At 37.9% G+C, this 24,178-nt stretch overlaps 1 protein-coding gene across 1 annotated transcript in view; it reads left to right on the top strand.

The window, feature by feature from the left end:
* HCN1 (hyperpolarization activated cyclic nucleotide gated potassium channel 1) overlaps nt 1–24,178 on the top strand; it is a 264,559-nt gene that overhangs the window by 198,988 nt on the left and 41,393 nt on the right. The window contains exon 5 of the mRNA XM_072416681.1: nt 1,255–1,401. Coding sequence (XP_072272782.1) covers nt 1,255–1,401 — 147 coding nt within the window. The remainder of the gene's footprint in view (nt 1–1,254; nt 1,402–24,178) is intronic.

Here is a 24,178-nt window from a genome sequence, read left to right as displayed (position 1 = left end):
GTTCACCAGTGTAAAGGAGACCCTCCTTCTTCTAAATATCTTTTTGAAGTGGAGCACATTGCACAGAGGACCAGTGTTAGTGAGTTATTCTTCTTTGATCAGTAATATAAAGGACATTCTTAGTCTATCTGCCAATGTAAGGGGTCACTTGTCCCACTGATCATAAGGGTAGAGGTCTTTCTTTGCGGACCACCAAGCCTTGTTTTTCCCTGATGATCAGTGTAACACTGTATTCTCTAAACACCAACGTAAAGGACATTCTGCTGTTAACTATCCACAGATGTAAATCACCCCTTGTCCCACTGGCCACAAATGTACGGGGGGGACCTTCTCCATTGACCACCAATGTAAGGGGACATTTGTCCACTGGCCAATAATGTATAGAGTGCTGACAACCAGCATATGGGGGGCTTTATCCAATCACAGGGGGCAATAAAATTTTTACTACTTGCTTTAATTTTAATTTTTTTTTAATTTTATGATTATAAAGAGCAGGATTTTCTGTTATGGTATTATACTGTGAGGTGTAGATAGAATAACTTGGTAGATATTGCCTGACACAGCAAGAGTATTTTTGGATTTGGTTTTACCTTTAATGGATCTATTTATAAGACAGTGAATCTGACACCAAACATTTTGTGGTGGAGAATCAATTCTATAAAAAACCTGATCCTGAAAGATTCCCCACCATATTTGGTGACTGTTTACCTCTTTATAGATGGACCACTAGTTGTAACTTCCATCATTCTGATCATTTATTTTTGGGTTAGTAATAGTTCTCAGAAAAACATGCTTGCAGCTTGCCATGCATCTTTTAGATGCAACATACTTTAGGGTGCATCAACAGGCCAATCAGGCCATATCTAATATATAAGACATATCTATGGACTCATAGAAAAGGTCCAAAATGTTATTACAAAAAAGAATGGAATGCCATTTATTGAGTTGCCACAAATGGTGCATGTCTGTTTTTTTGGAATGGTTTAATGTTCTTCCAGTTCATATATTTTGATACACAGCGCATAATAATGTAGGACATTGAAAAAGTGTAAACCCAGCCTAAATGATCTATGAAACCCTGAGATATGTAGAAGTATTTATTTACAAAGTAATATTGTTATCCAGATTACAGATATTACCCCCAATGTGTGTTTTTGGAAGAACGCAAATGTCACAGTCTTTTCTTCTCTGAGAAATGTGCTTTTTCCTGGTATGGATTTAATTTCTGAACTCTTCTTTATTTCCATTTCACAGTACAAACAAGTGGAGCAGTACATGTCATTTCACAAATTGCCTTCTGATATGCGGCAGAAGATACATGATTATTACGAGCACCGGTACCAAGGAAAGATCTTTGATGAGGACAATATTCTGAGTGAGCTCAATGATCCACTGAGGGAGGTGAGATGTATACACATTTATTTCTCAATCATCTCTAATGATACGCATGGTTTGTATATTGAGCTTGATTTAAACAACAAACTTGTAAATTCTCACTTTCTGTGTTTTCCTTTTGGTGTCTGATTTTGTCAGGGCTCAGATAGTTTGCATGCAATGTAGGATGCCGGGATGTGCCGGGTACAGGGCATGCCAGGAATAAATTAACTCCTGTGCACATATTGGGAGTTTCTTCATCCTGGCCAGGCCAACTAGGATGGCTGAAGATCTGACACCTGGAAGAGAACTGGATGGGAGTGGCAGCTCCGAAATGAGGACAGGGGGGTATAAATAAAAAAATGTGCTTGTGCAGGTAATCTTATTTATTAGCAGAAGTGATATCCCCTGTCCGTTCTGCAATAATAATGTGCCTGGTGGCAGTTTGTAAAGTTTAGTTGCCTATTGCACACTTGCAAAACGACTTGGAATACCACAGTTAACTTCTTCCAAGAGCATCAGATGGCACTGTAGGTTAATGTTTTTGCACCAGTTACCCTAGCGGGTCCTATCTTCAGGGGTGAAAAAGCAACTGTGTTACGGCTTTCAGGAGCTACAGTGCAATCAGCCATAATCACGTGCACAAAATAGTTCCCAACCAATTCTCTTCAATTAAATGGTTGAGCCCGCGTAGAACGCTGCAAGTCTGAAATGATCCTTAATTTTTTTTTTGTATGCTTGGTATAACAGGCCTGATTCTCAGGACATGGAGGAACCTGGGGGATTTAGAAAACTTAAATTGATTTTCTCAAAAATCATTGCCATTATTTGGCAATTTTTTCAGTCCTGAACCAAATGCATTCTAGGTTTTCTGAATCACTCAGGTTCTCCCATGATAGTCAATTCTCCAGTCTTAGAGAGCTTTGATAAATCAGGCCTGTTGTCTCAATTCATATTATTTTTTTTGTGAATCTGGAAAGTTTCTTACCCACCAGTAATAGAATTTCCTGTTGCAGACTGGAAATGCCAGACTAAGCCACTGCCATGCAATTGGCATCAGTGTTGCCTGCTTACTTTGTAGGTTGCAAGGTCAAAAACTCTGCAACACATTAAACAACTGTATATAATAGGGTACCATACTAAACACCCTGAAAAATACATATTGGTTTTAAATACTTAAAACATATCCAAATCCGAAAACTTCTACTTTTTCCATTTTATGTTATGTGGATATATATTAACCCAAATCTTTTTTGTATCCACAGTGCTTTATGAGCATAAAAATGTCTTTTGTCATGGTAAAATTAATTTTAGGGACACTGGTAGATTTATAATAAAATTCTATTTAAGAAGCTATCCTAAAAAATTGATTGCAGTTTTAAGCCGTGATTAGCAGTTTTGAGATATCTGGAAGTATAATTGCTTATTAAGAATATTACATTAGGAGAATATTTTCTGTAGCATATATACAATGCTAGAGCTGGTTGATTGGGGTTGAGAGATAGATGAAAAAACAGGGCAAATAAAAGTAAGTTTCTTTTTCATATATTATAAAAAGTTACGTTTAAAAAAAGTAGTTGTATAGAAAATGTATGTACGTGGAAATATTTACTGCTTATTACTAACTTGTATTTATATAGCGTTGATATATTCAACAGCGCTTTACAAAATCCAGTCATGTCACTAGCTGTCCCTCAAAGGGGCTCACAATCTAATGTCCCTACCATAGTCATTTGTCTTTCATACAGCCTAAGGGCATTTTCAGGGAAGCAAATTAATTTAGCTGCATGCAGATAGGTGTAACCTGACCCAGCCCTGCAAAGACAGGAGTGCTAATCTCTGAGCCATCGTGCTGCTCATACTGCTTAAATAAAGATTGTAATATAATCACTCAAAAATATAGGCAAGAAGCTGCAATCAGGGGACCCCTTGACCTGAACCCCCTATAAATACACACTGTATTATTATTATACAGTATTTATATAGCACCATCATATTACACAGCGCTGTACAGAGTCCATAGTTGTGTCACTAACTGTCCCTCAAAGGAGCTCACAATCTAATGTCCCTACCATAGTCATATGTCATTAATGTAGTCTAGGTCAATTTAGGAGGAAGCCAATGAACCTAACTGCATGTTTTTGGGATGTGGGAGGAAACCCACGCATACACGGGGAGAACCTGCAAACTCCATGCAGATAGCGTCCTGGCTGGGATTCGAACCTAGGACCTAGCGCTGCAAAGGCCAGAGTGCTAACCCCTGAGCCACCGTGCTGCCCGTGTATTGCATGTTATATTGCATAAATGTAAAAGAATTTTTGAAGGGGACATGGCATGGACGTATAATCTACACTGACCGCCCAGTTTGGTATAGGAAGAGCAATTTATAAACAGGAGGCAATTTGAAAACAAAAGTAAAAAAATGCCCCTCTCACACGGTTGCAATGTTAGCCACTCCCTGCTGTCCCTTTTTAACTACAATGCTCTCTTCTGCAGCTTTCTTCTGCAGCTTTTGACAGCTAATTTTATATTCAGGTGATTGGTGTTGAGTGTGGTTGAGGTTTGCTCCAGAGGCCTGAAGCGACTTGCAAAACATGCAAACGTGTGCAAAAAATAGTTCCCAACTTTTCCTATTTAGTTGAATGGGAGCAGTTGGTAGCACGGATGAGCCTGCAGTTAAATGCAAAGGAAAGTAGCTGCACTGTCAGCCTGCCTTGGCTGTTGTGTTGTCTATCTGCTCTGTGCATGTATAAGGAAGCCCCATGGCCAACTGTAGAAGTGAGCACAGCGGGCTGACAGCATTGTTGCTGAAATTTTAAAGAGACTCTGTGATGTGTGATGTCAGCAATTCTGTAAGAGAAAATATAAAGCACCTCAAAAACTGCCTCACTGCCAACAAGTTTTGACCCATTTGCTTATTGCAATTGACAACAAGGAGATTTGAAACTGCCCCTTGTTGCGGATATTTTTTCTCATCCCGGAAATGCAACAATGTCAGGGGAATTTTCTTCCTAAGCCCCGTACAGATGTCAGATGATTGGCATTGGAAATGTTCTTTTGTTCTATAGAAAACAGAGGGGGGAAGGTGAGCGAGGGGCAACCACAGTGCTCTCCTTCATAGGTGACAATCCGTCATTCATCAATTTGCCATGGCAGATTGACGAATGGCATAGGAAGAGTTCTGTACACATTTTCACATAAGATGGGAACAACTGTCCGTCTTTATAATCCGACGCTTCAGTTGTTACCAGAAAAGTTTGGATGATTTCCCCTTACCTCTTCTTTTTCTTCTTTCTTTCACTGACAATAGTACATTCATCTATCTTGAGAACAGACAGCAAGAAACTTCTAATAGTAGTTCTAAGCCTTCCCATCCCAACCCTTTCCCACTTTAATAAAAATTTGGTTTGAAAAACCACACAGCTAGAGAGTATTGTTTGGGAGGATGGGGTATTACACATATAAAAAACATCTCTGCAACACATGAATATTTTTATGATTTATTCCTTTCAACATACTGCAAGTACAGAGCTTGTTTATCTGCTGGAAGTAAGGCTAGGTACACACGTGCAAAAATTATCGTTTAAAAACGAACGATAAACGATTATTCACAATAATTTTGAATAATCATATTGTGCACAATTCTGTACATGCTGTACCATACGATCGTTCAAATATAATCCACCAATAATGTACACACTAGATGCAATCGTTTGAATGATCGTCGTTCGAACAATGCAGGAAGTGACATATACAGGAGAAAGTGTATCACAGAACAATCCTTGATCACTGAACGACCATACTCACAATAAATTACGAACGATCATCGCCCAATCAGATCCTCTGGGGCGGTCTTCGTTCGTCAGCGTCCTTGACCAGTTGTGCACTTTTTATGTTAACAATTATCGAATGATTTTTCATGGATTGTTCATTTCCAACAACAAATATTGCAGGTGTGTACGCAGCCTAAGATTTTTATTTCCTGTAGTGAGCTGGCAATGTCAAAATCCCAAGTACAATTGTCAGACCTGCTCCGTATGACCTGCAATCCCCCCACCCACCTATGTTATATTGATACGGGAAAGGGTTCCATAGTCCAGCAGTGGAGTCATGGAAGGATTTATAGCATTCTTACCCCTGAGGAATGGTAGCTGGCATGGCTGTAATTATTTTTAAGAATGTTTTTGCCTAGATGTAAAGTTGATCTCTTGGGTACTGCAATGTTTCTAGAGACAAAACCCAAGGAAATGTATTGCGGGAATGTACTGAAAATGTTATTATTTTCCGGTTGTGTAAAGATATACACTAAAAAGAACAGGCATGCATTTCAGTCCACTAATCTTTGTCTTGCAGAAGGCCCATATAATGAGTAATGAGGGATTCAATCAAGTCCATCCAACATTTACTTTAAATGCACCAATGGGAGCCGAGAAGCAGCATGATTTAAAGTTCACTGTATAGATCTGGAGCGGCTCAGTCCAATGCTATCTGGGGCATACTCTACTTTATCTTTTACATTAAACAAGCCGTAAAAGGTTATGGTCGCTGCACCACGTGAAATATGACCTCTCAGAAAGGATAATGGCCTTTCCAATTTAGCAAGCCCCAGAACTAATCAGGGTGGATACCAAGAGGATTATGACAGGCTGGTTTATGTGTGCTAAATGTGAGGGATTTTTAACCTCTAGCGGCCGTGTGCTCTGCTCCTTACGATTATCAGAACAGTAATAAGCTACGTCCTTGTCTGAGCTCTCTATAGTGCACTGTGGCCCTTGTCATACTTTCCCTGATAATATTAGAATCTGGTCTTTCTGCATTGGCTGGAAAGTGTAAATGGGTATTCAGTACATGGTGACATGGAGCAAATCCCATATGGAGCTCCATAACCAAAACTGTAAGCTTCTTCCTATGAAGAGCCTTTGATACACAATTTTTCCTGCAGAAATTCCTAGGAACGAAAAGTTCCAGGACCAATTCATCCATATTTTTGTAGCTTCCATCTATTGTCACCTATTTGATTCTTTTGATTGATGGTAGTGTGCAACAAGTATTGGCTCTTGGCTCATTGGTGTGTAGTAAGCTTCCCGAGTGGGGGTGTTGCTAGGACTGTGAAAGATCCAGAAGATATCTGGGGCAGCAAATTATAGATGTGGTAATTGTGTTTTAGCAGTGGAAGAGGTTTAAGTAGCATGGTAAATAAAACATAAGCCTATGTTTTAAAACTGAAACATTTCTATTACCACAGGGGTCAGTAGTATGTAATGCAGAGTTCTGTAGTCAATAACAAAGGTAACTGGGATCAGTTGTATGCAGGGTTCAGGGGTCAGTAGTTGGTTACACAGTAAGTAGTATGTAATATAGCATGAAGGTGTCATTAGTATTTTATGCGGAATTCAAAGGTCAAGAAAAATTAATACAAATTTCAGAGGTAGGTAGTATGTAATACAAAGTAAATTCAGATAATGAGAACAACTCTGCTAATATATTACATGACGCGGGTAGCTTGGACCTTCTAGCCCATCCCTTATAAACACCATTGTCATAACTACCTTCTACTACCAAACTCCCCCTGCAACATCTCCCATTCCTAATCTCCTCCTCTCCCACGTTGTACACTAGCCCAGCCCCCTCTGGCAACACTACCCTTTTTCTTAACCCCTTAAAAGCTCTGGGCTAGGCCCCAGCACCCGGTCATGTAGGCACTGTGCCTAATTCTTACGGCTACGTGCCTCTCTGAAAGTAGAGGGATAAACGCATGCATATGTTTTTTTTCTTCCAAAATCCAATACTGTTACACTAAATTCACCAATGAACCCAGTGCTGAGTGCCATGTAGATGTATTGTACATTAGCACACAGCTTAGCCCTCCTTCTCGTTTCCCCAGTGTGGATTTTCTCCCTCTACTCGCTCTATACTCTTCACAGAGGATCTTGTTCTACCAGCAATTAGCTAATTTGTATCCCCTTCAGGAGGCTTCATAAAGCTAGCTAAGCCAACTGCAAGGCACCCAGACAATAGAAATGGGACTGTTCCTACCCTCACTGTTGGTGAGCCAAAGCCTTCCCCTTACCCACTTCACTATAGTGCCACCTTCTACCTCAGCTGGCACAAACCACACTGTCCCCTACCCTTCCAGAAATAACGAAGCTAGAGTTTTCTCATAATAGGCTACCTATTGAAGTAACCTACCTGGTAGGTTAAAGTTAGGCAGTTCTCTGTAGGGTTTAGGCGTTGGGTAGGTTAGCATTTGCCTAAAGTTGAGCTCTAGGTAGGAGGTTAGGGGTAGGTACCAAGAAGGGAAAGTATATTTAGACACCAAAAGTGGTGTGGAAAGGGAAGGATTGATAAGCATGAGCCACCATAAAAAAAAGGGGTTAAGGTTTGGTACTAAGAATCCTAGTCACCAGGCAGGAAAGAATTTGCAAGGTTACTGGGACAAAGAAGAGCTTTCCATCTATTCCCATCATATTATGCTGCACACTGGGCCTTAGTGACCAACTAATGTAAAAAAAAAAGGTGCTGATCTCATGCATGCGCAGTGGGATTGAGACTTTTTATACATTTTCCAGGAGGCGTGTCATTCGAACTTGCACCAGCAGTTCATGAATGGGTGAAATAGGAAGAAGAACCCAGAGCAAGACGAAGATGGCGGTGCATGGTGTCCAGCCTGCGCCGGAATGAATAGGGAAGGGGGACGGCACAAGACTGACTGGACTAGATTTGGGGAGGGACCAACCACTTTGCATCTGTAAAAAGTTCCAATTTAAGTCCCCTAGGAGAAAACTGCAAGAAAGATATTTTTATTATGTGATAAGAGAACAAATGGGAAGTGTTTGAAATCCAAATCAGGAGTGCAGTCTAGGTTGGTATCACTGCTCCTCTATAGGTACATTACATTGAGGGTTATCACCAAAGACAAATAATATGTTGGGGCAGAATTATTATAAATATATATATATATATATATATATATATATATATATATATAAATAAAGCTTAGTATAATAAAATTGGAATGGTACCTGGTACAGTGTAAAAATGAAGACGCATTCCTGCTTTCACCTTTGTCTCTGGGTGTCAAAAAAGGTGCAGTGATTTTGCTGCATACCTACATAAGAGCCAAGTTGAAATATTAAGGGGGACTGCAAATCATTTATTTATATTAGTATGTTAACAAACAGAGGTTTGCTAGGAATGAATAAGATTTGTTCTATACATTTATATATGCAATGTAGATTGCGATATGCCAAGTTGCATTATGGAAACACTGCACTAAGCAGTATTCCATTGTTGAGAAATGATTGACTTGGTTATTCAGCTCGGGATGGAGAGAGCCTTCATATGTTCTGTTATGTGTCATACATCATGTTTAGAGATTAAATGGAAGAAGGATATTTTCTGTGGCAGGTCTTTTAAGCAGCCTTTTGTTAAGGTGCGCTGCTGTTCTATGCAAATCTTTAGATAGCAGAGCTGAAGGCTGTACAGAAAGCTGTTGATGACTATAATATTACCAAACCATACAAAAAGTGTGGAATGGGGGGCATGAAGGTTGTAATTAGTTGTTGTCTTTTAATTGGTGTTTAAAAGACTTGTGGTACTACTAAAATAAAGTTGAGGTCCTCCATTCTCAGTGTCTGTGGTGGGGACAAACATACATCAGGGGCTACACTATCTGGTGCAAGTAAAAGCCTGATTGTTTAAGCTGTTAAGAATTTAAAAGAAAAGGAATAGGCACACCATCATGTAACAAGCTACCAACCCTTCCAAAAATTTTGAAATGGTTCCCAGTTCAGCTTTAGGCTTACACAGTTCTATTGACGCACATTTAGTACACCACTGGAAGATACCAGACAGAGAAGTGTCATAAGAACATACTGCCATATTGCACGGGGTTTCCTTTCCTCCTAGAAAATGACCATACAGAAAAATGGCCATTTTGTTGGAAGGTGCCTCATTGCAGAAATGGTGGAATTTTTTTTAATATTATAGGAGGGACCAATAGAGACTGCTGACATCAATGAGAATACTGTGGACTGAACCCTCAAAAACTTGCTGAGATTGAATTCTATTTATTCACTAAAAGCAGAAAGATTAATGATCGTCTACCTAATAAAGCAAACCTATAATCACATTTTCAACATAATGTAAAAGACTGGCTATACCTTTTACACCTTTAACAAAGTTCCCTTCTATTTGCAGTCATGGTCACACCTGTAGTCACATGTCCCAGGAGGATGTGGGCTGCTTTTTCTGAGCATGTCTGAGATCGGGCATTGTGTCATCAGGGGCTTTTCTCAAATTTAAAAAAAAAACAACAAGATCTTGATCTCACGCATGCACAGTTAGTTCGGATCCCATTTTTTTTACATTTGGAGGAAGACATGTCAATGGATCCTGCACCTGAGCAATGCAAGATTGAGAGATGACCAGTGACACCACAAAACACATACTGTAGCCTACTTATTAACTAGAGACCAACAACATCACAGAACACAGCCAACCTATTAATTAGAGACCTGACATTTAACTGGACACACAGACTACATATACTCTCGAGACCAGCACCATTACTGAACAAACGGCCAACTTTTCTCACTGAACACATCACTGAATCCACACATCTACTTATTCACTAAACACATTTCAAAGTATAAATGTCCAATGGCCGCTGGTGGTAAGAGATCATGTTTATATCATACAGTAGTTGAACATAACTTAGGCTGGTCCCCTTAAAATGTAATGCTGGTAAATCGGATGGATTCTCTCACCTTCATTCTACATATCCTAAGCATTTCAGGTGAGCTCTCCATCATGTGGTTGCTAGCTCTCTACTTGTCCATCTATGGTTGTTACCACTCTTCTGGTTTCATTTGCCCACAATAAAACAAAAGTAAAAAAGTGTTATGGGTGTAACCTAGTCCTTGTCCTCCTTGGGTCTCCCAAGGTTCTCACTGGTTCCAGCTGCTCATCCCCACATTGGTATTGTGTCCTGTAATGTATGATGGTCAGTAAGAGAACTCAGTGAGAGCAGTGGCTACCCCAGAAAACAGAAACTCCTGGAAGGAAAAAATGTACCCATCTCCGTTAACAGGTATGGTTTGATTTTAAAAGATAGTGGAGCAAGAGGGATGCTTTAAGACAATAAAGACATAGTTAAATGTAACATTTGTTGTTCCATAACTCTTGGAAATGCTCCAATCAGTCTGCTACAGCAAAGGTTTTGTAGTTTTTTTTTTTTTTGATCTCATAGTTCTATAAATCGACAAGCAGCATGATAAAATATTGCAGGCAAGTGACAGGATCACGACCTTGAGATAAATGGAAGTGCTTCTGACAGACTTGCTAATCTTTCATTTGTCTGCAATATTTTATTATTCTATTCGTGGAAAGCAGAAGTAAATAGAAATAGAAAATAAATAAATTTAAAAAATCAATAGAAAGTAGAAAGCAATATACAGAATTGTTTTATTAAGCAATGTCTTTTTAAAGCACACCTCCAAATAATTAAATTGGTGGGTACAGTTATGAACGCCATATACTATATCATGTCTGGAGACTGGCAGCATATTCTTGTCTTGTCCTTCTGAAGTCCTTGTGCAATTGCAGACTTTCCAGAGGGCGCTAGTTACACCCTGTCATATCACAGGGCAATTCTTAGGCCCCACTATAGGTTGTCAGGATGCAAGAAACTATTATTCTACATCAGCGTTTGTCAACCTGGGTTTCGTGACACCCTAGGGTTCCTTTAGAGGTTCCTAGGAGTTTCTTGAGTGGTAAACGATTGACCTCCCATTTTGTGGTGCCTCGACAGTCCTTGAGCCAACTTCAGAGTCAGAAGCACAACACAGAAATTCTTTTAGCTCTCTCTAAAGGTAGCGTTTAGAACACCATTGTAACGAGAACTTGACTAATGTGGCCTCTAATGTTAGGGACATTTTCCCACTGAAACCCAATGATTTGGTTTTAGCTGGGGTTCCCTGAGATTATTTTAAAGGTTCCTTTGGGGTTCAAAAGTTGAGAAAGGCAGCTCTCTACATGTATACCCTTAGATTTACCAATTTTCCAAACAGGAATTAACAGGAGACATCTGGATACCAGAAAATGTTGTCCTTGTTTGTGCACTGTAGTAAATCGGAATACTTTCTTATAATGTACACAAGAAAAGCTGATATATTACCCACAGCCTCATGGATATGAGTATAAATCGATGTATTCAATAAAATCAGTACCCAGTAGGTGGTTGGTTATATAGTTCAATGCAGTGTCAGTCTCTGTATCCAAATAGTGTCCTTTAGTGAAGTGGTCACCAATCTGTCCGGATGTACGTACCACTAAATGCACAGACTCCGGACCGTTCATGCGTGGGGAGCCGTGTGTCACTCGAAGGGTGAGAAACATCCTCCAGTGTGATGTCATAATGCCAAAACCCACCCACTCTCCCATTGCAGGTCTGAGCCTGTTATGGGAGAATGGGCGGGTTGTGTCCAGAGACAACCTGCCCACCGCCCTGAGTCTACAATCTGTACGGGAGACGTGGTTCGTGGCTCTTTCCTGTGCGCCCCCCAGTTAGGTCCTTCTCCTAACCCCGCGGGGGGGTGCAACGGCCAGAGCCGCACACCACCAAAATTTTCTCACCAGTTGGTGACCGCTGCCTTATTGGTGCACAGTAACAGTTTTACAGCAAAGATGCTTGCAAAGACCAGAATAACATTGTTCTTTGGTATTTGTAACTTGTATCAACATTCTTATTGGGATGCAGAAACAAATACAAATGCAATAGTTTAACATGTTTACTGAAATTGCAGTTATCCTTTAAAGTATATCTGCACATTTATACAATTATCTATGTGCCCTCAAATGTGTATCAAAAAATTAAATTGGACCCCCCGCCTAGGATGTCTTTGTCTGTCCTTTGTGACCTAGAGCCCACCCAACCCTCAATCAATGCCCCTCCTTGGCTAACAGAGACCCCACCCCTGAGCACTAGAAAAACCACTTCCTGTCTACCTCAGTTTATTTCGGTACACAGGAGATGGCATCACCTATGCTTTCATCTGCTGCTTATTTTGATTTTCAGCCTTTCCAGGTTTAGTGCCAGAAAGATAGCTTTGGTGTTATTTTAAAGTACAGATTATATAATATAATGTATATTATTTATAGTTCAACTTTTTTTTACCAAGCAACATAAAAAAAGAACAAACTAAAAAAAAAACTATTGCCAAATGAAATCCTAGATTGCACAAAAAGGAAAAGCAAAGTATGTATTACTTTGTTTTCTCAAAGTGGAGCAAAGTAATTGCTGGATGAACAGGTTCATAGTGAAATAAAGGTACTGGAGTTTAAATGGGTAAAGGTCATTTTAAAAATTAAATCTGTATAAGTTTATTATAAAAGATGTATAAAAGATAATAAAATAATAGTAATTCAAATTAGCTATAAAAGCAGAGATTGACCTTATTATGATCAATTCATGTATGAAGATACCCAGTTTGTATTAGCTACATCAATAAAGCCTTATGAAAAATCCCATTCTTAATGCCTATGAGAAATATTCTGTTTATAGGGCTTTTATGATTTGCCCAGTAAAAATATGTAGGTATATATTTGGAGTGAGTGTTTCTATTTATGGCAGTCATTGGTTCAGAGAGCTCATTAGAAATTTTATTAACCCATTGCAGTGTTCCTCAACCAGGGTTTCAGGTTTGTTTTTGCTAGTTGCTGAGGGTTCCTTAAGCAATGAACAATTTCTGCCTCTTAGATTAGTTTAGGTAACACCAATGATCTTTTTGGCTATCTGTAAGAGAGCCATTCTTCCCACTGGCTAGGATCTTTCAATCCACTTCCCCTAAGCCCTGAATCTGCCACTAGCTTCTTATTGGACAGTAAAAAGAGATGCATACGGTGATGAGCCCCTTGTTCTCTCTGTCACTCTTCATTTTTCCTCCTATCAGCATTCTTCTTATAAGCACATAAATCGATTGGTTTCTTGTTTTGCTAATTCCACTTCAGACACTTCAGCCCAGCTGGACAGAGACAACGTAAAGCTTATATTAGGTCAAATTCAATTTTGTACATATAAAAATACATTAAAGTAGTAAATGATAGGTTACTGATTACAATGTTGTATCTTTTATATCTGCCTAGAGTTCACCTTTAAGGATTATGTAGGAGGATGTAATAATATAGGTAATCCCCGAGTTAGGAACCGGCTTCCCTGCTCTTCCCTGCTTGTTCGTGTGCAGGACAGAGGCTTGATGGGGTGGGGTTCGCATGACTTCCAGAAGATGTCTTTTGCTGTTCTGGAAGCTCTTGTAACACTTTAATGACCAACTGACAAAGACAAACTCTGTAGTTGTTTCTTTTTGCTTATCAAAGCACAGCTTGCAATGAATGTCTAGGCTTCATAAAGTTTTTTTGTTTTTTTTTTTGCTTTGTTTGTGATTAACTCACAGTGAGGGTTTTATACAGTAACTGACACCACGCTGCCTAAAAATACATTGAGACAAACATCTGTCCTAATTGCATTTATTAAAATAATGTACCTGTTCCAACTTACATACAAATTCAACTTAAGAACAAACCTACAGTCTCTATCTCGTATGCAACCCGGGGACTACCTGTAATCTTTCTAACCCCCTACATTAGTATAATCCAATGGCCTCTATATATGATTTCTATGCTATAAACTGGCCTGATAGTGACCCTTGTAAAGTCAAGTTATAAAAAATGACAGACCCTTTGGCAATATCAGACAAGTGTTTTGTTAAACATTTTGCTTTTTTTTGTCAATATCACAAAGAATTTTCACATTTATGTGACAACTTGTGATACATTAGATGGTTTTTTTATTCATATTTAGGGAAATTACTGGTTCTCTTAACTAATTGGGAATATTTCTTTTTTTTTTACTTTACCACTTATCAAATACATATTAAGTATGTAAAATGCCAATTGGCAACTATAATGTCCCAAATCCAAAAGAATTGTAAGGGCTTGCATAATGCTAACAGGAGACATCCCTATGGATAGCCAATGTTATTTGTAGCTGCTAGGATCTTTTTTGGAAGTAATTAATGGAGAATTGAACCTATTATACTCACCTATCCCTATTCCATCACAAGGCACTGCCATCCTTTTCATTGCAGTCTTTGGACATTTTGATTGGCCAGGCTAAGGATGATGTAATTCCCGTGCAGGAATTCATGCAATCCTGGTAAGTGCAGGGGAAGCCAGGATTGCTGGGTATGCTGGAAACCAAAGCTGAGTGGACGTTAAAAATGTTAAGTAACACGTGGATGGATTATTGCATAAAACACATTACCCGTCTCTTTCTGCAATCTTAAGCCGTCTGTTAATTCTTTTTCAGAGTTAACCTGTAGTTTACGTATTCTCTGTTTAATATACATTACAGTAAAATTTAAAGCTAATACAAGAGTTACCAGTAATGGCTGCTGGCTTTTTTCCATTTGAGTTGCAGGTTGTCGGCACATGTTGTTTTCCTAATGTTATTCTCTTGATGATAATTGTAGGCAATGTCCTATACATGCTACCATTATAGACTGAGATGCATATAAAATATTTATTTTGATGTCAGAGTCTTGCTGTGCTCGATTATTCGATGGCCTGCCTGAGCAAGCAGTGTGAAAGCAGCCGGAGCTATGCACAAGTTTTTAAACCCTTATGAACAACACCAAAATAATTCTTGCTGATGTTCCAAATTTCCATTAGAAAAAAGCTAGACTGTTCTTTATTCAGTTGGCAATATATCTAGGGGATTTGGATGGTAATGATAGCCTGTGCATTGTCTAGGGGCCTAGAATGGCAAACTGGTAATATGTTGGATGTTCTCTTTATTGTTCTGGTAGAACTCTATTGTATAAAAGACATTTTATGGGTTGCTACATCTGTAATTACAGTGGTACCTTGGTATAAGTCCTTAATTCGTTCCAGATCCTTGGATTTATACCAAACAGGACTTATACCAAACATACTTTCCCCATAAGAAATAAAAGGAAAATTAATAATCCATTTCCATGAAAAAAAATCCTATAGTTATTGGCATAATTTTCATTCATAGGGTTGTAAAAAATAATTTAAACAATGCTTAATACTAAAGTACATAAATACAAAAGCAATTAGATGAAATAAATAAAAATGTAACCTCACTTTACCTAGCTGAGAAGAGTTGAGTGCCTACTAGGATGGTGCTGAGAAGGGAGGAGGAGGAGATGTTATGTAATTCACAGAGAGTTATAGCGCAGGTTGTTCACTAAATGGAAGCAACTGGCGTACTGACACTCGTGGGCAGTCGTGGCTTTGTCTCGAGAGAGGTAAATAAGGGTAGCACGCGGTGTTATGACTCATTTTGACCCATACAAGTTCTAGCACAAAGGTTGGATACCAAGCAAAATTTTTTGTGTCCAAACAGGACTTATACCAAGTTGGATTTATTCCAAAGTGGACTTTTACCGAGGTACCACTGTATAATATAATTTTAGCATCTCATACAGCAGCCTGCCTTGACCATTTTACCATGGGGAACCCTTAAAATAACTTTCATGTCTTCAGGGAACCCCTTCTATAATTATTATATCCACAGCTCACAGTATATTAGTTCGGTGGTCAGTAAGTTGAACACTTCTTACATTGCTGGCCATTGGAGGAATTTCTCCATACCTTGTCTAAAAACATAGATATACAATATACATTTACATATTTAATTTATTTTTAAAACAAAATACAAATAATAAATAGGTTGATGATCTGTATTTGGCCACATCTTCAATGAGCAGAAAGAAATAGAACATAGATAAGGTTAGTTAATGGGACTTTCAAAAACCTGAAATATCAAATATTTTCAAAATCTAAATATTTTAAATTCAATTGGATTATTGAATGTATATCATTAAAAACAAAGCATATGAGCGAAACAAAAATAATAAGAATTAGCAATAAATACACATATGAGGTTTCTGTGCCAAGTTGTTATTAAAAAAAAATTAATACACATTAGGAAACTCCTAAAATAGTATCAAATGCACATTACTGTGAATTATAAACGTATCAATAATAGTCACAAATGCAATTGTATGCATTTGGGGGAGTTTTAATTGCTGCAGATGAATTGTATATCCTGAGATTGCATGTAGTCAACGCGTTTCGCAGATCAAATATTCTACATCTCGGGGAAATGAAAGGGAAATGAAAATTAAATGGGGTTGCATGTACAGTTTCATTACTCATGCACAACTTAATTTAGACTTTTTGGGGACATTGGCTATGAGATTAGCTCTGAATAAAATATTGTAGAATTTGTAGTCTAATATACATTAATATCCAATACAGCTCTAAAATATTTTACTTTTTGTAATTTTTCTATGTATAATATTCCTCTCATCTCATGTATTCTGTGTGGGGCACCATTGTGCTCATCTTTTTTTGATATACATAATTTAGTATTTGATAACACAATGGTTTTTATCTCACAAATTTATACTATTTTTAACATTTTCATGAAGCTCTATTGGACATCCACTTATATGCATGTAGGATCTTGTTAGCATAACATAGCAAAAAAAGTATTTAAAAAAGGTAGATATAATAATATGATAATTGTATTAGCAAACATGACATTCATCATGTCAAGTTATTTTTTTTCTTTAAAGTTTAACTGAGAAAGCAGATGATTTGATGGTAGGTGGATGAACATGATTAACCTTTTGCTCCCAGTTGATAGACGTGCCAGAAATGCATTGTTTTTTTAATTTGTGACCTATCCTGCAAAGTGCATGTCTAGCTAAAATTGTGTTTAGAGGAGGGAAGGTTTCATATTACAAACGCGTTTCACATATCAAATATTCCGCTTCTTGAAGAAATAAAGGGGATACATCTATTAATCAGTTTCATATGTCATACATGGGTGCAATTTTGGGTAAGTAAAAATTAAATTTAGATTTAGATTAGATTTTTTTATGATTTTGTGATTTTTTTGTAACCACCTGAATTTATTTATTAAATGTGGTTGATCTAGAGTTTCTACCATCAATTCATCAGCTATCCCCATCATATTGTAAATTAAAATGTCTTCCAATGGAAGCTTGCAAAATACCCATCCTAATGTCATATTGCATGTAAATGCTTTATATTAAAATGCATGTAAATTTAAATGTATGTAAATCCATCTACACTACGGTAGCTAAACTGGTTATGCTTCGTTGCACCAAGCAGTTTATCCATATATTGTAGGATTCTTATTATTTTGGTCACGTCACATGATCTATCCTTGTGCTTCGTCGTGCACGGTCTGACCTGCGGAGGAAGGCTGAACTGCAGCCAGGACACATTTTTCTTCTTTTGCTTTCTTTAGATTGGTGGCAACCTGGGTGATCCAGCAATCGGATCTAGGATTAAAACTCATTTGCTACTAGTTGGCAAATATTTTCAAACCTGGACCAAATTTGTTTCAGCTTTGCTGGATAACCCAGGTTCTCCCATAGTAGTCTATCTTCTCCAGTCTTGGAGAGCTTTAATAAAAAGAAGTCGTTTTATGTCTTTTCCCAGTGACAAGGGTTCCACTTGGTACATGGTTCCTTTTAAATATTTAGTAGCATCTTTATCTAGTATTCTCCCCAGCCCTGTTTAGCTGGGCGCACCACTCGGCACTTTGGAGTAACCACCTGGTTGTTTTGGGGGGGAAACTGAAGAGTTGGGTCACAACTTAGGGGCTGTAACCCACCCGAAATTTCTTCCCACCCAGTTTAAAACTAATATTATTCCTAATGTATTCATAAATTTGCCCTCAACATTTTTTTACAAAGCAATCCAATTTTTAATTTAGAAGTTACTATGTCTCTATGGTCTATTGCAAAAGTCTAATCAGTTTCTTGTAGACTGACCTTCTTTTCTTTCTCTTTAATATGTCTCCCCTGGTCTATTATTTTTTTTCCTCATGGGCATTTCTTTAGATACCTAAATCAATTTTTATTACAATTTCTTTGCTTCCTCATAAAATCCACTAGCACCTATTTATAATATATTTGGGAGAGTGCTGACTTCTCTGTTGCATATTAATTATCCCCCTGTTCACCTTGAGAACTCAATTTAAAAAAACACAAGATTATTCTTGTAAATATAATTATTATTGGTACAAGCTCAATATAACTCTGCTTTATTTTACTTACAGACCTGTTTTTTTTTTACTGTTTCATTACACAAGAACATGATTTGTCAAGTTTATTCCAAGTATCAATGCCTTATAGTTGCTCACCTATCCATAAACCTAAGAGATCAACATTGGACCTGAATTATTGAAACTCTCCAAGACTGGAGAAGATAGACTGTCATGGGTGAACATAGGTTATCCAGCAAACCCAGATAGATCTGTTCAAGGATTGAAAACATTTTCCAAATAATAGGATATGATTTTATTAAATCCCAGCTGTAGATAGGTAACAGCTCCTGTAATGTGACCCAATTTTTTATTGACGACCTAAAAACAGCCAGGGGGTTACAGAAAAATTCTGGATGGTGCACCCAGCTTGAAAAGGCTGGGGAGAACACTGAAATCTATTCTAGGATTATTAGGTCACCCAGGTTTCCCCATTATAGTATATCTTGGAGAGCTTTAATAAGCCTTAATAAATCAGGCCTGTGTATGGCCCCTAGGAAATGGCACAGCCACCTCGGGATATTGTCCCATCCAGTCCTGAAATCTTCATTGTGTTTAATCCCATCATTTGCAATGTAGAGGTGTTTGTCGTGAAACCCAATTGTAGGTGGCCTTTCATCCTAAAGCAGCTGTGAGGTTCCAGTGGTGGCTGTGAAGTTCCCTAGCATAGATCTAGACAATAGAGTTTTATGACTTGAATAATAGGTGTGGGGATTCATGAATTGAAAAAAAAACTGAACCCAAAACAAACACCTTATATTTTGCAGCTTGCCAGTACCAAGATATGCCAGTACCCAACAGCCCTTTTATCCAGGCTCACTACCCGGCAATTTTCAGTAGCCACCCGGCTGTTTTTGGGTGATTTTCGGTCACAGTACAGAGGCTCTCACCCGCCTACAGCTTCCCACCCAGCTTAAAAAAAATTCTGGGGTGAATACACCTGATCCGTTCCTATCCTATCTGTCACACACTTCCTGTGCCCGGTGTCTGTATTCACTCCTCCTGCACTGTCTGTCTATGCAGGGAGCCATGGTTTCCACCTATGCTGGACTACAGCCCTTTCTTGTCCTAACAATATGAAAAGTATCCACTTTCGCTGTAATTTAACACTATACCAGCCTAATAAGGAGCATAATATTCATCACGGTATCATGGGTTACTGGTATATATATATATATATATATATATATATATATATATATATATATACCGGTATATATATTGCACTTGCTCTCTTGAACATTTGCAGTCTTTTTTAAATCCGATTTTTTTTTAAGCTGATGGCGTTGGCCATATTTCTCTCCCTATTGGGATCCCTTTAAGACAGAAGCTGTTTATAAACTCTCTGAATATCTTTGGTACTTCTTTTTGTTGCAGCCAGTCAGCTTCAGCACAGCTTATTTCAGGTGAGAGCTTAGAGTAATTCATATGCATTATATGAGAAAGCTGCTGATATAATTGCGATGAAATTGAGCTATTTCACATTTGGTTATACCTGTAAAGAAGCTATTGATAGTTTTTCTTTATGGGATTTTTAGAAGGGAATTGAGCTGTGCTGTAGAAAATATTGCATTTTAAGCAACTTTGAATATGTTAGGTTCTGATTTTCTACCAACGCTTTATATTAAAATGCATGTAAATTTAAATGTATGTAAATCCATCTACACCATGGTAGCCAAACTGATTATGCTTAGTCGCACCAAGCAGTTTATCCATATATTATGGGATTCTAATTATTTGGGCCGGGTCACATGATCTATCCTTGTGCTTCGTCGTGCACGGTCTGATCTGTGGGTGAAGGCTGAACTGCAGCCAGAACACCTTTTTCTTCTTTTGCTTTCTTTAGATTGGTGGCAACACTGCAGAAGGAAAATCAGCCTGCAAGGCATTGCCAGTGGGAAGCAGGGTCAATATTTTAAATGTACTGCAAAGCTTTTAAGTTTTCAGTGTGAGGCATCATTTAGAAAAAACTTCTGGGTAAAAGCAAACCTATCATCATAATTTCAAAATTATGCAAATGTGTTTTTTTCCCTTTTACATATTAAACACAATTATTTTTTTATCTAATTACTTTTTTTAAATGTCCCTCCCTTTCCATCTTTACTGCCACGGCAGAAAAAACTAAAGGGAAAACCCACAGCCTCCTGGGATGATTTCATCACATTTTCCAGGATGTTTTAAGCTTCTCCTTCGAGCATAACCAAGATTGGGAACTGCATCTCTGGGGCCTTTCACAAGTGTGAATAAACAGGTGCACAATCTTACAAATGTGTGGAATGAGAATGGCGCCCATTTATTACGATTTGGATGAAGTCACATCACCTGATCTCATGCATGCAATGGAAGATCAGGCAACATCATCAACCCTGAAGAAAGAAAATGGCAGTGTGGGACATATTAGGGAGTATTAGGGAAAGCATGACAACGCTGGGTTCCTTTGAAGCGGTAAGTACCTTGATCGAAACCTTTGATGAATAGGTAAGTAATTTTGAGTGAATGAATAGGTAATTTTTTTTTAAGTTTGGCTTTAACTGGCATTTTGGGTATTAATACATTAGGCCATTTTTGCATGAATACAGAAATGATTTAATTTCATTATGGTGGCCCGCTTACAAGAACCGCAAAGGATGCTGAGCAGTCGTATTGTGTCCGATTCCTTCTACTGCTGGTTTAGGGTACTTGAGGCAGTTTAGTTCTGGTCCAGTATCAATAAACCATTGTCTTCCATCCATTGTTTGGGGTTTTCTTGTACTGACAATTTTTTTTTACTTAATTTCTGCTATATTATTATGAATGATGTCTTTATAAATGCAATACATTTAATGAATAAGACATCGCTGATATCATTGGAATCTTAATCTCCCCAATTAAAATGATATTAAAGAACTATCCTTTACAGTTTTTGTTATAATAAAAGAATCGTAAAAAAAATACTTTTTCTATTAAAATGATAAAGCTGAGAGGATATGGGGGATATTTTGTTTATTTAATTCTTTTATTCCTGTTTTTTTCTAACCCTGGCTGTGTTTTTACCACTGGTATTTGAGTTGAACTCCTTTACTATTTCACCAGGAAGTCATCAGAATTACCCGTAGGTTTATTACAGCTGATCTGTTCCCTAATACTGACCTACCATACCTTGTTCTGCACTATGTTTTAATGCGGAGGTGGCTATCTTGGTAGACGCAGAGCTTTAAGTCCTCAAATCAGGGCTGCCACCCCCCACCATTATTCATAATCTAATCACGGGAATGGGTAATATTCTAAAAGTAACAAGGGAGGTGCAGAAAGCCCAGATTTAGGACTGAATGCCTTGCACTACAAGTCCTCAGGTACAACTTCCAGAAAGTTGAGCAGAAAGCAGTACAGTTGTGACCGCACAAAATCTCCTCCCCAAATCTGGTGAGACCAGCAGGCAATAGTTCTTTTAACAATCTTTAACGTCCGATATATACAAGTAGAGCTGAAGAAAATACATATTTCAGAGTAATATTTTTAAATCTTACGTTTTATTTTAGGTTCCAGCACCTTCATATAAGTCAGTGAGAATTTATCTTACCTGGTTTGACTTCATTAAACGTAGCATTGTTTATAAAGATTGCCCTGTGCATGACTTTAATAAATAAACCTGCAAATGCATTTTACACAATAGGTTGGGTTTACAGACTTGTGTAATAATAAATACTTACAAATACAATACCTACTTCTTCCTTATTTATCCACATCCATGGCAGTGCTTAGTTTTCAGTAGTGCTCCTTCAAAGATTACAAAGAAAAGATCTTCATTAAATCTTTGTTGTTGCCTCTAAACATTAAGAGGTTTCAATTATTCTGAATAAGTTGCTCATATTGACTGAGACATTCTTGTTCGTTGCTGCATTTGATGTTTGTAACCATTCCCTCATGGAGTGACATTCCCTCATGGATGAATCACAGACAAGCTCCTGATAGGTGATGAAGGCCATAAATATAGGAAAATGAATTCAGAGTATTTCTGTTTTATTTTACAATGCTTTAAATTCTCCTTTCATTGTGAAGGCTGCAGAACAACAAAGCAATCTGCAGTCTGTGTGTAGCTTGATACAGAACAGTTTGTCCTTCAGGTTCTGGACAATATTTTTAGTGTTGGCTTCCACTTTAAAGTGAATCAGAAGCAAGGTTGTAGGCATTTTAGGTTCTAGGATGCAAGTAACAATCCTTAAAACAAACCCTTTTTGACATCTGCAACTGCAGGCACTGAGGAGCAATTCACAGCAGCTCAGCTTCTTCAGGACTTGTTCAGATGTTTCATAAACCGCACTGTTAACAGTTCCCAGGTGCCAGTGGTTATGAATAGGCACCATAAGGTGTAACAGACACGGTGTGTTTTTTTTGTTTTTTTTGAGCAGTACATTATTTTATGTCCCCAGGAACGCTGGAACCCACTTGCATTCTTATCTCTTTGATTGAAAGCTCTTCTGGGCAGGGTCATCTCCTCCTCCCGTGTTACTGTCTGTATCTGTTTGTCATTTGCAAACCCTATTTAATGTACAGCGCTGCGTAATATGTAGGTATGTATAAATCCTTTATAATAATAATAATAATTTTGCAGAGGCGGCAGACCAACTAAATGCTATAAGGCTCAGTAATATGCAGAACAATATTTTGAGGCTGCATATGGGATTATTTGTATTGTGTATATTGTGCATGTCAGTTTCAAAGTAATAATTTATACTGTTTATCCTCAAATATAAACCAAGATTTTTGATCTGATATTGTTATTAGAAAAATAATATTGGTTTTTATTTTCCAGCCACAGCATTAGGTGGTGCTGTATCCTTATTTAAGCTGTGTAACAAACTCATTCAACGTTATTATTTTTTTAAACATTTGAGGACACAACTCCATCTACTAGTGTTCAACAATAAACCAAAAAATATTTTAGTAGCAAGTGACCCATCATACCCAACCCAAAGGAACAAAATCTTTATTCTGTAAAAAGAGGTGGAAAAACAGAATAAGCCCATGTCATTATATATTTTTTCTATTTATCAAATAATGGTTTTAAAAATACCAGTTCATGAATGCATTTAATAATATCATTTTATTAACATTTCTGTTGACTGTTATTATGGCTGCACTTGGCTTAATGTAATTTTTTTATTTTTTCCAGTAAAAATTAGGTAAAACAGGAAAAATAACAAGTCTGTTTTTTGTCCTGCCTCCTGTGCCTCTATTGGCTGGTCACAGACCAATAGTGAGGCAAAGAATGAGAGGGACCAAGTACTGGCATCCTAGGTGAATTTGTGATGTTTATCACCTTGGGTTTTGCAGTCAGTTTGTCTTACCTTAGCTAATGGTATATGAGAGTCCGGAGTACACTGGATTTGGGAGGTTATTTTGAAGGTTTTGTAGGCTTCCTTTAAAGTAAATTTGTACTTGGCCATGCAGGGAAACCAGGAGATTTTTACCAGGCTACCCCGGGGTATAGTGTTGTATATTATTCCATTGCTATATATAGTGTTGGGGGCCAGAGTGGCCAATTTCCTAGTTGGAGCATTGTCATGGGCCAGGGGACTATAGGAGTCCTTTGCTTCATGTCAGCAGAAAAGATTTACAAAGCTTCTCCTCTTTAATGTGTTGGCGAACAAAGTGGCA

Source organism: Pyxicephalus adspersus, chromosome 6, assembly GCF_032062135.1.
Source record: "Pyxicephalus adspersus chromosome 6, UCB_Pads_2.0, whole genome shotgun sequence".
In the NCBI taxonomy this organism is placed as follows: domain Eukaryota; kingdom Metazoa; phylum Chordata; class Amphibia; order Anura; family Pyxicephalidae; genus Pyxicephalus; species Pyxicephalus adspersus.
The sequence above is the reverse complement of the archived record's forward strand: the minus strand, read 5'-3'. Positions and strand labels throughout refer to the sequence as shown.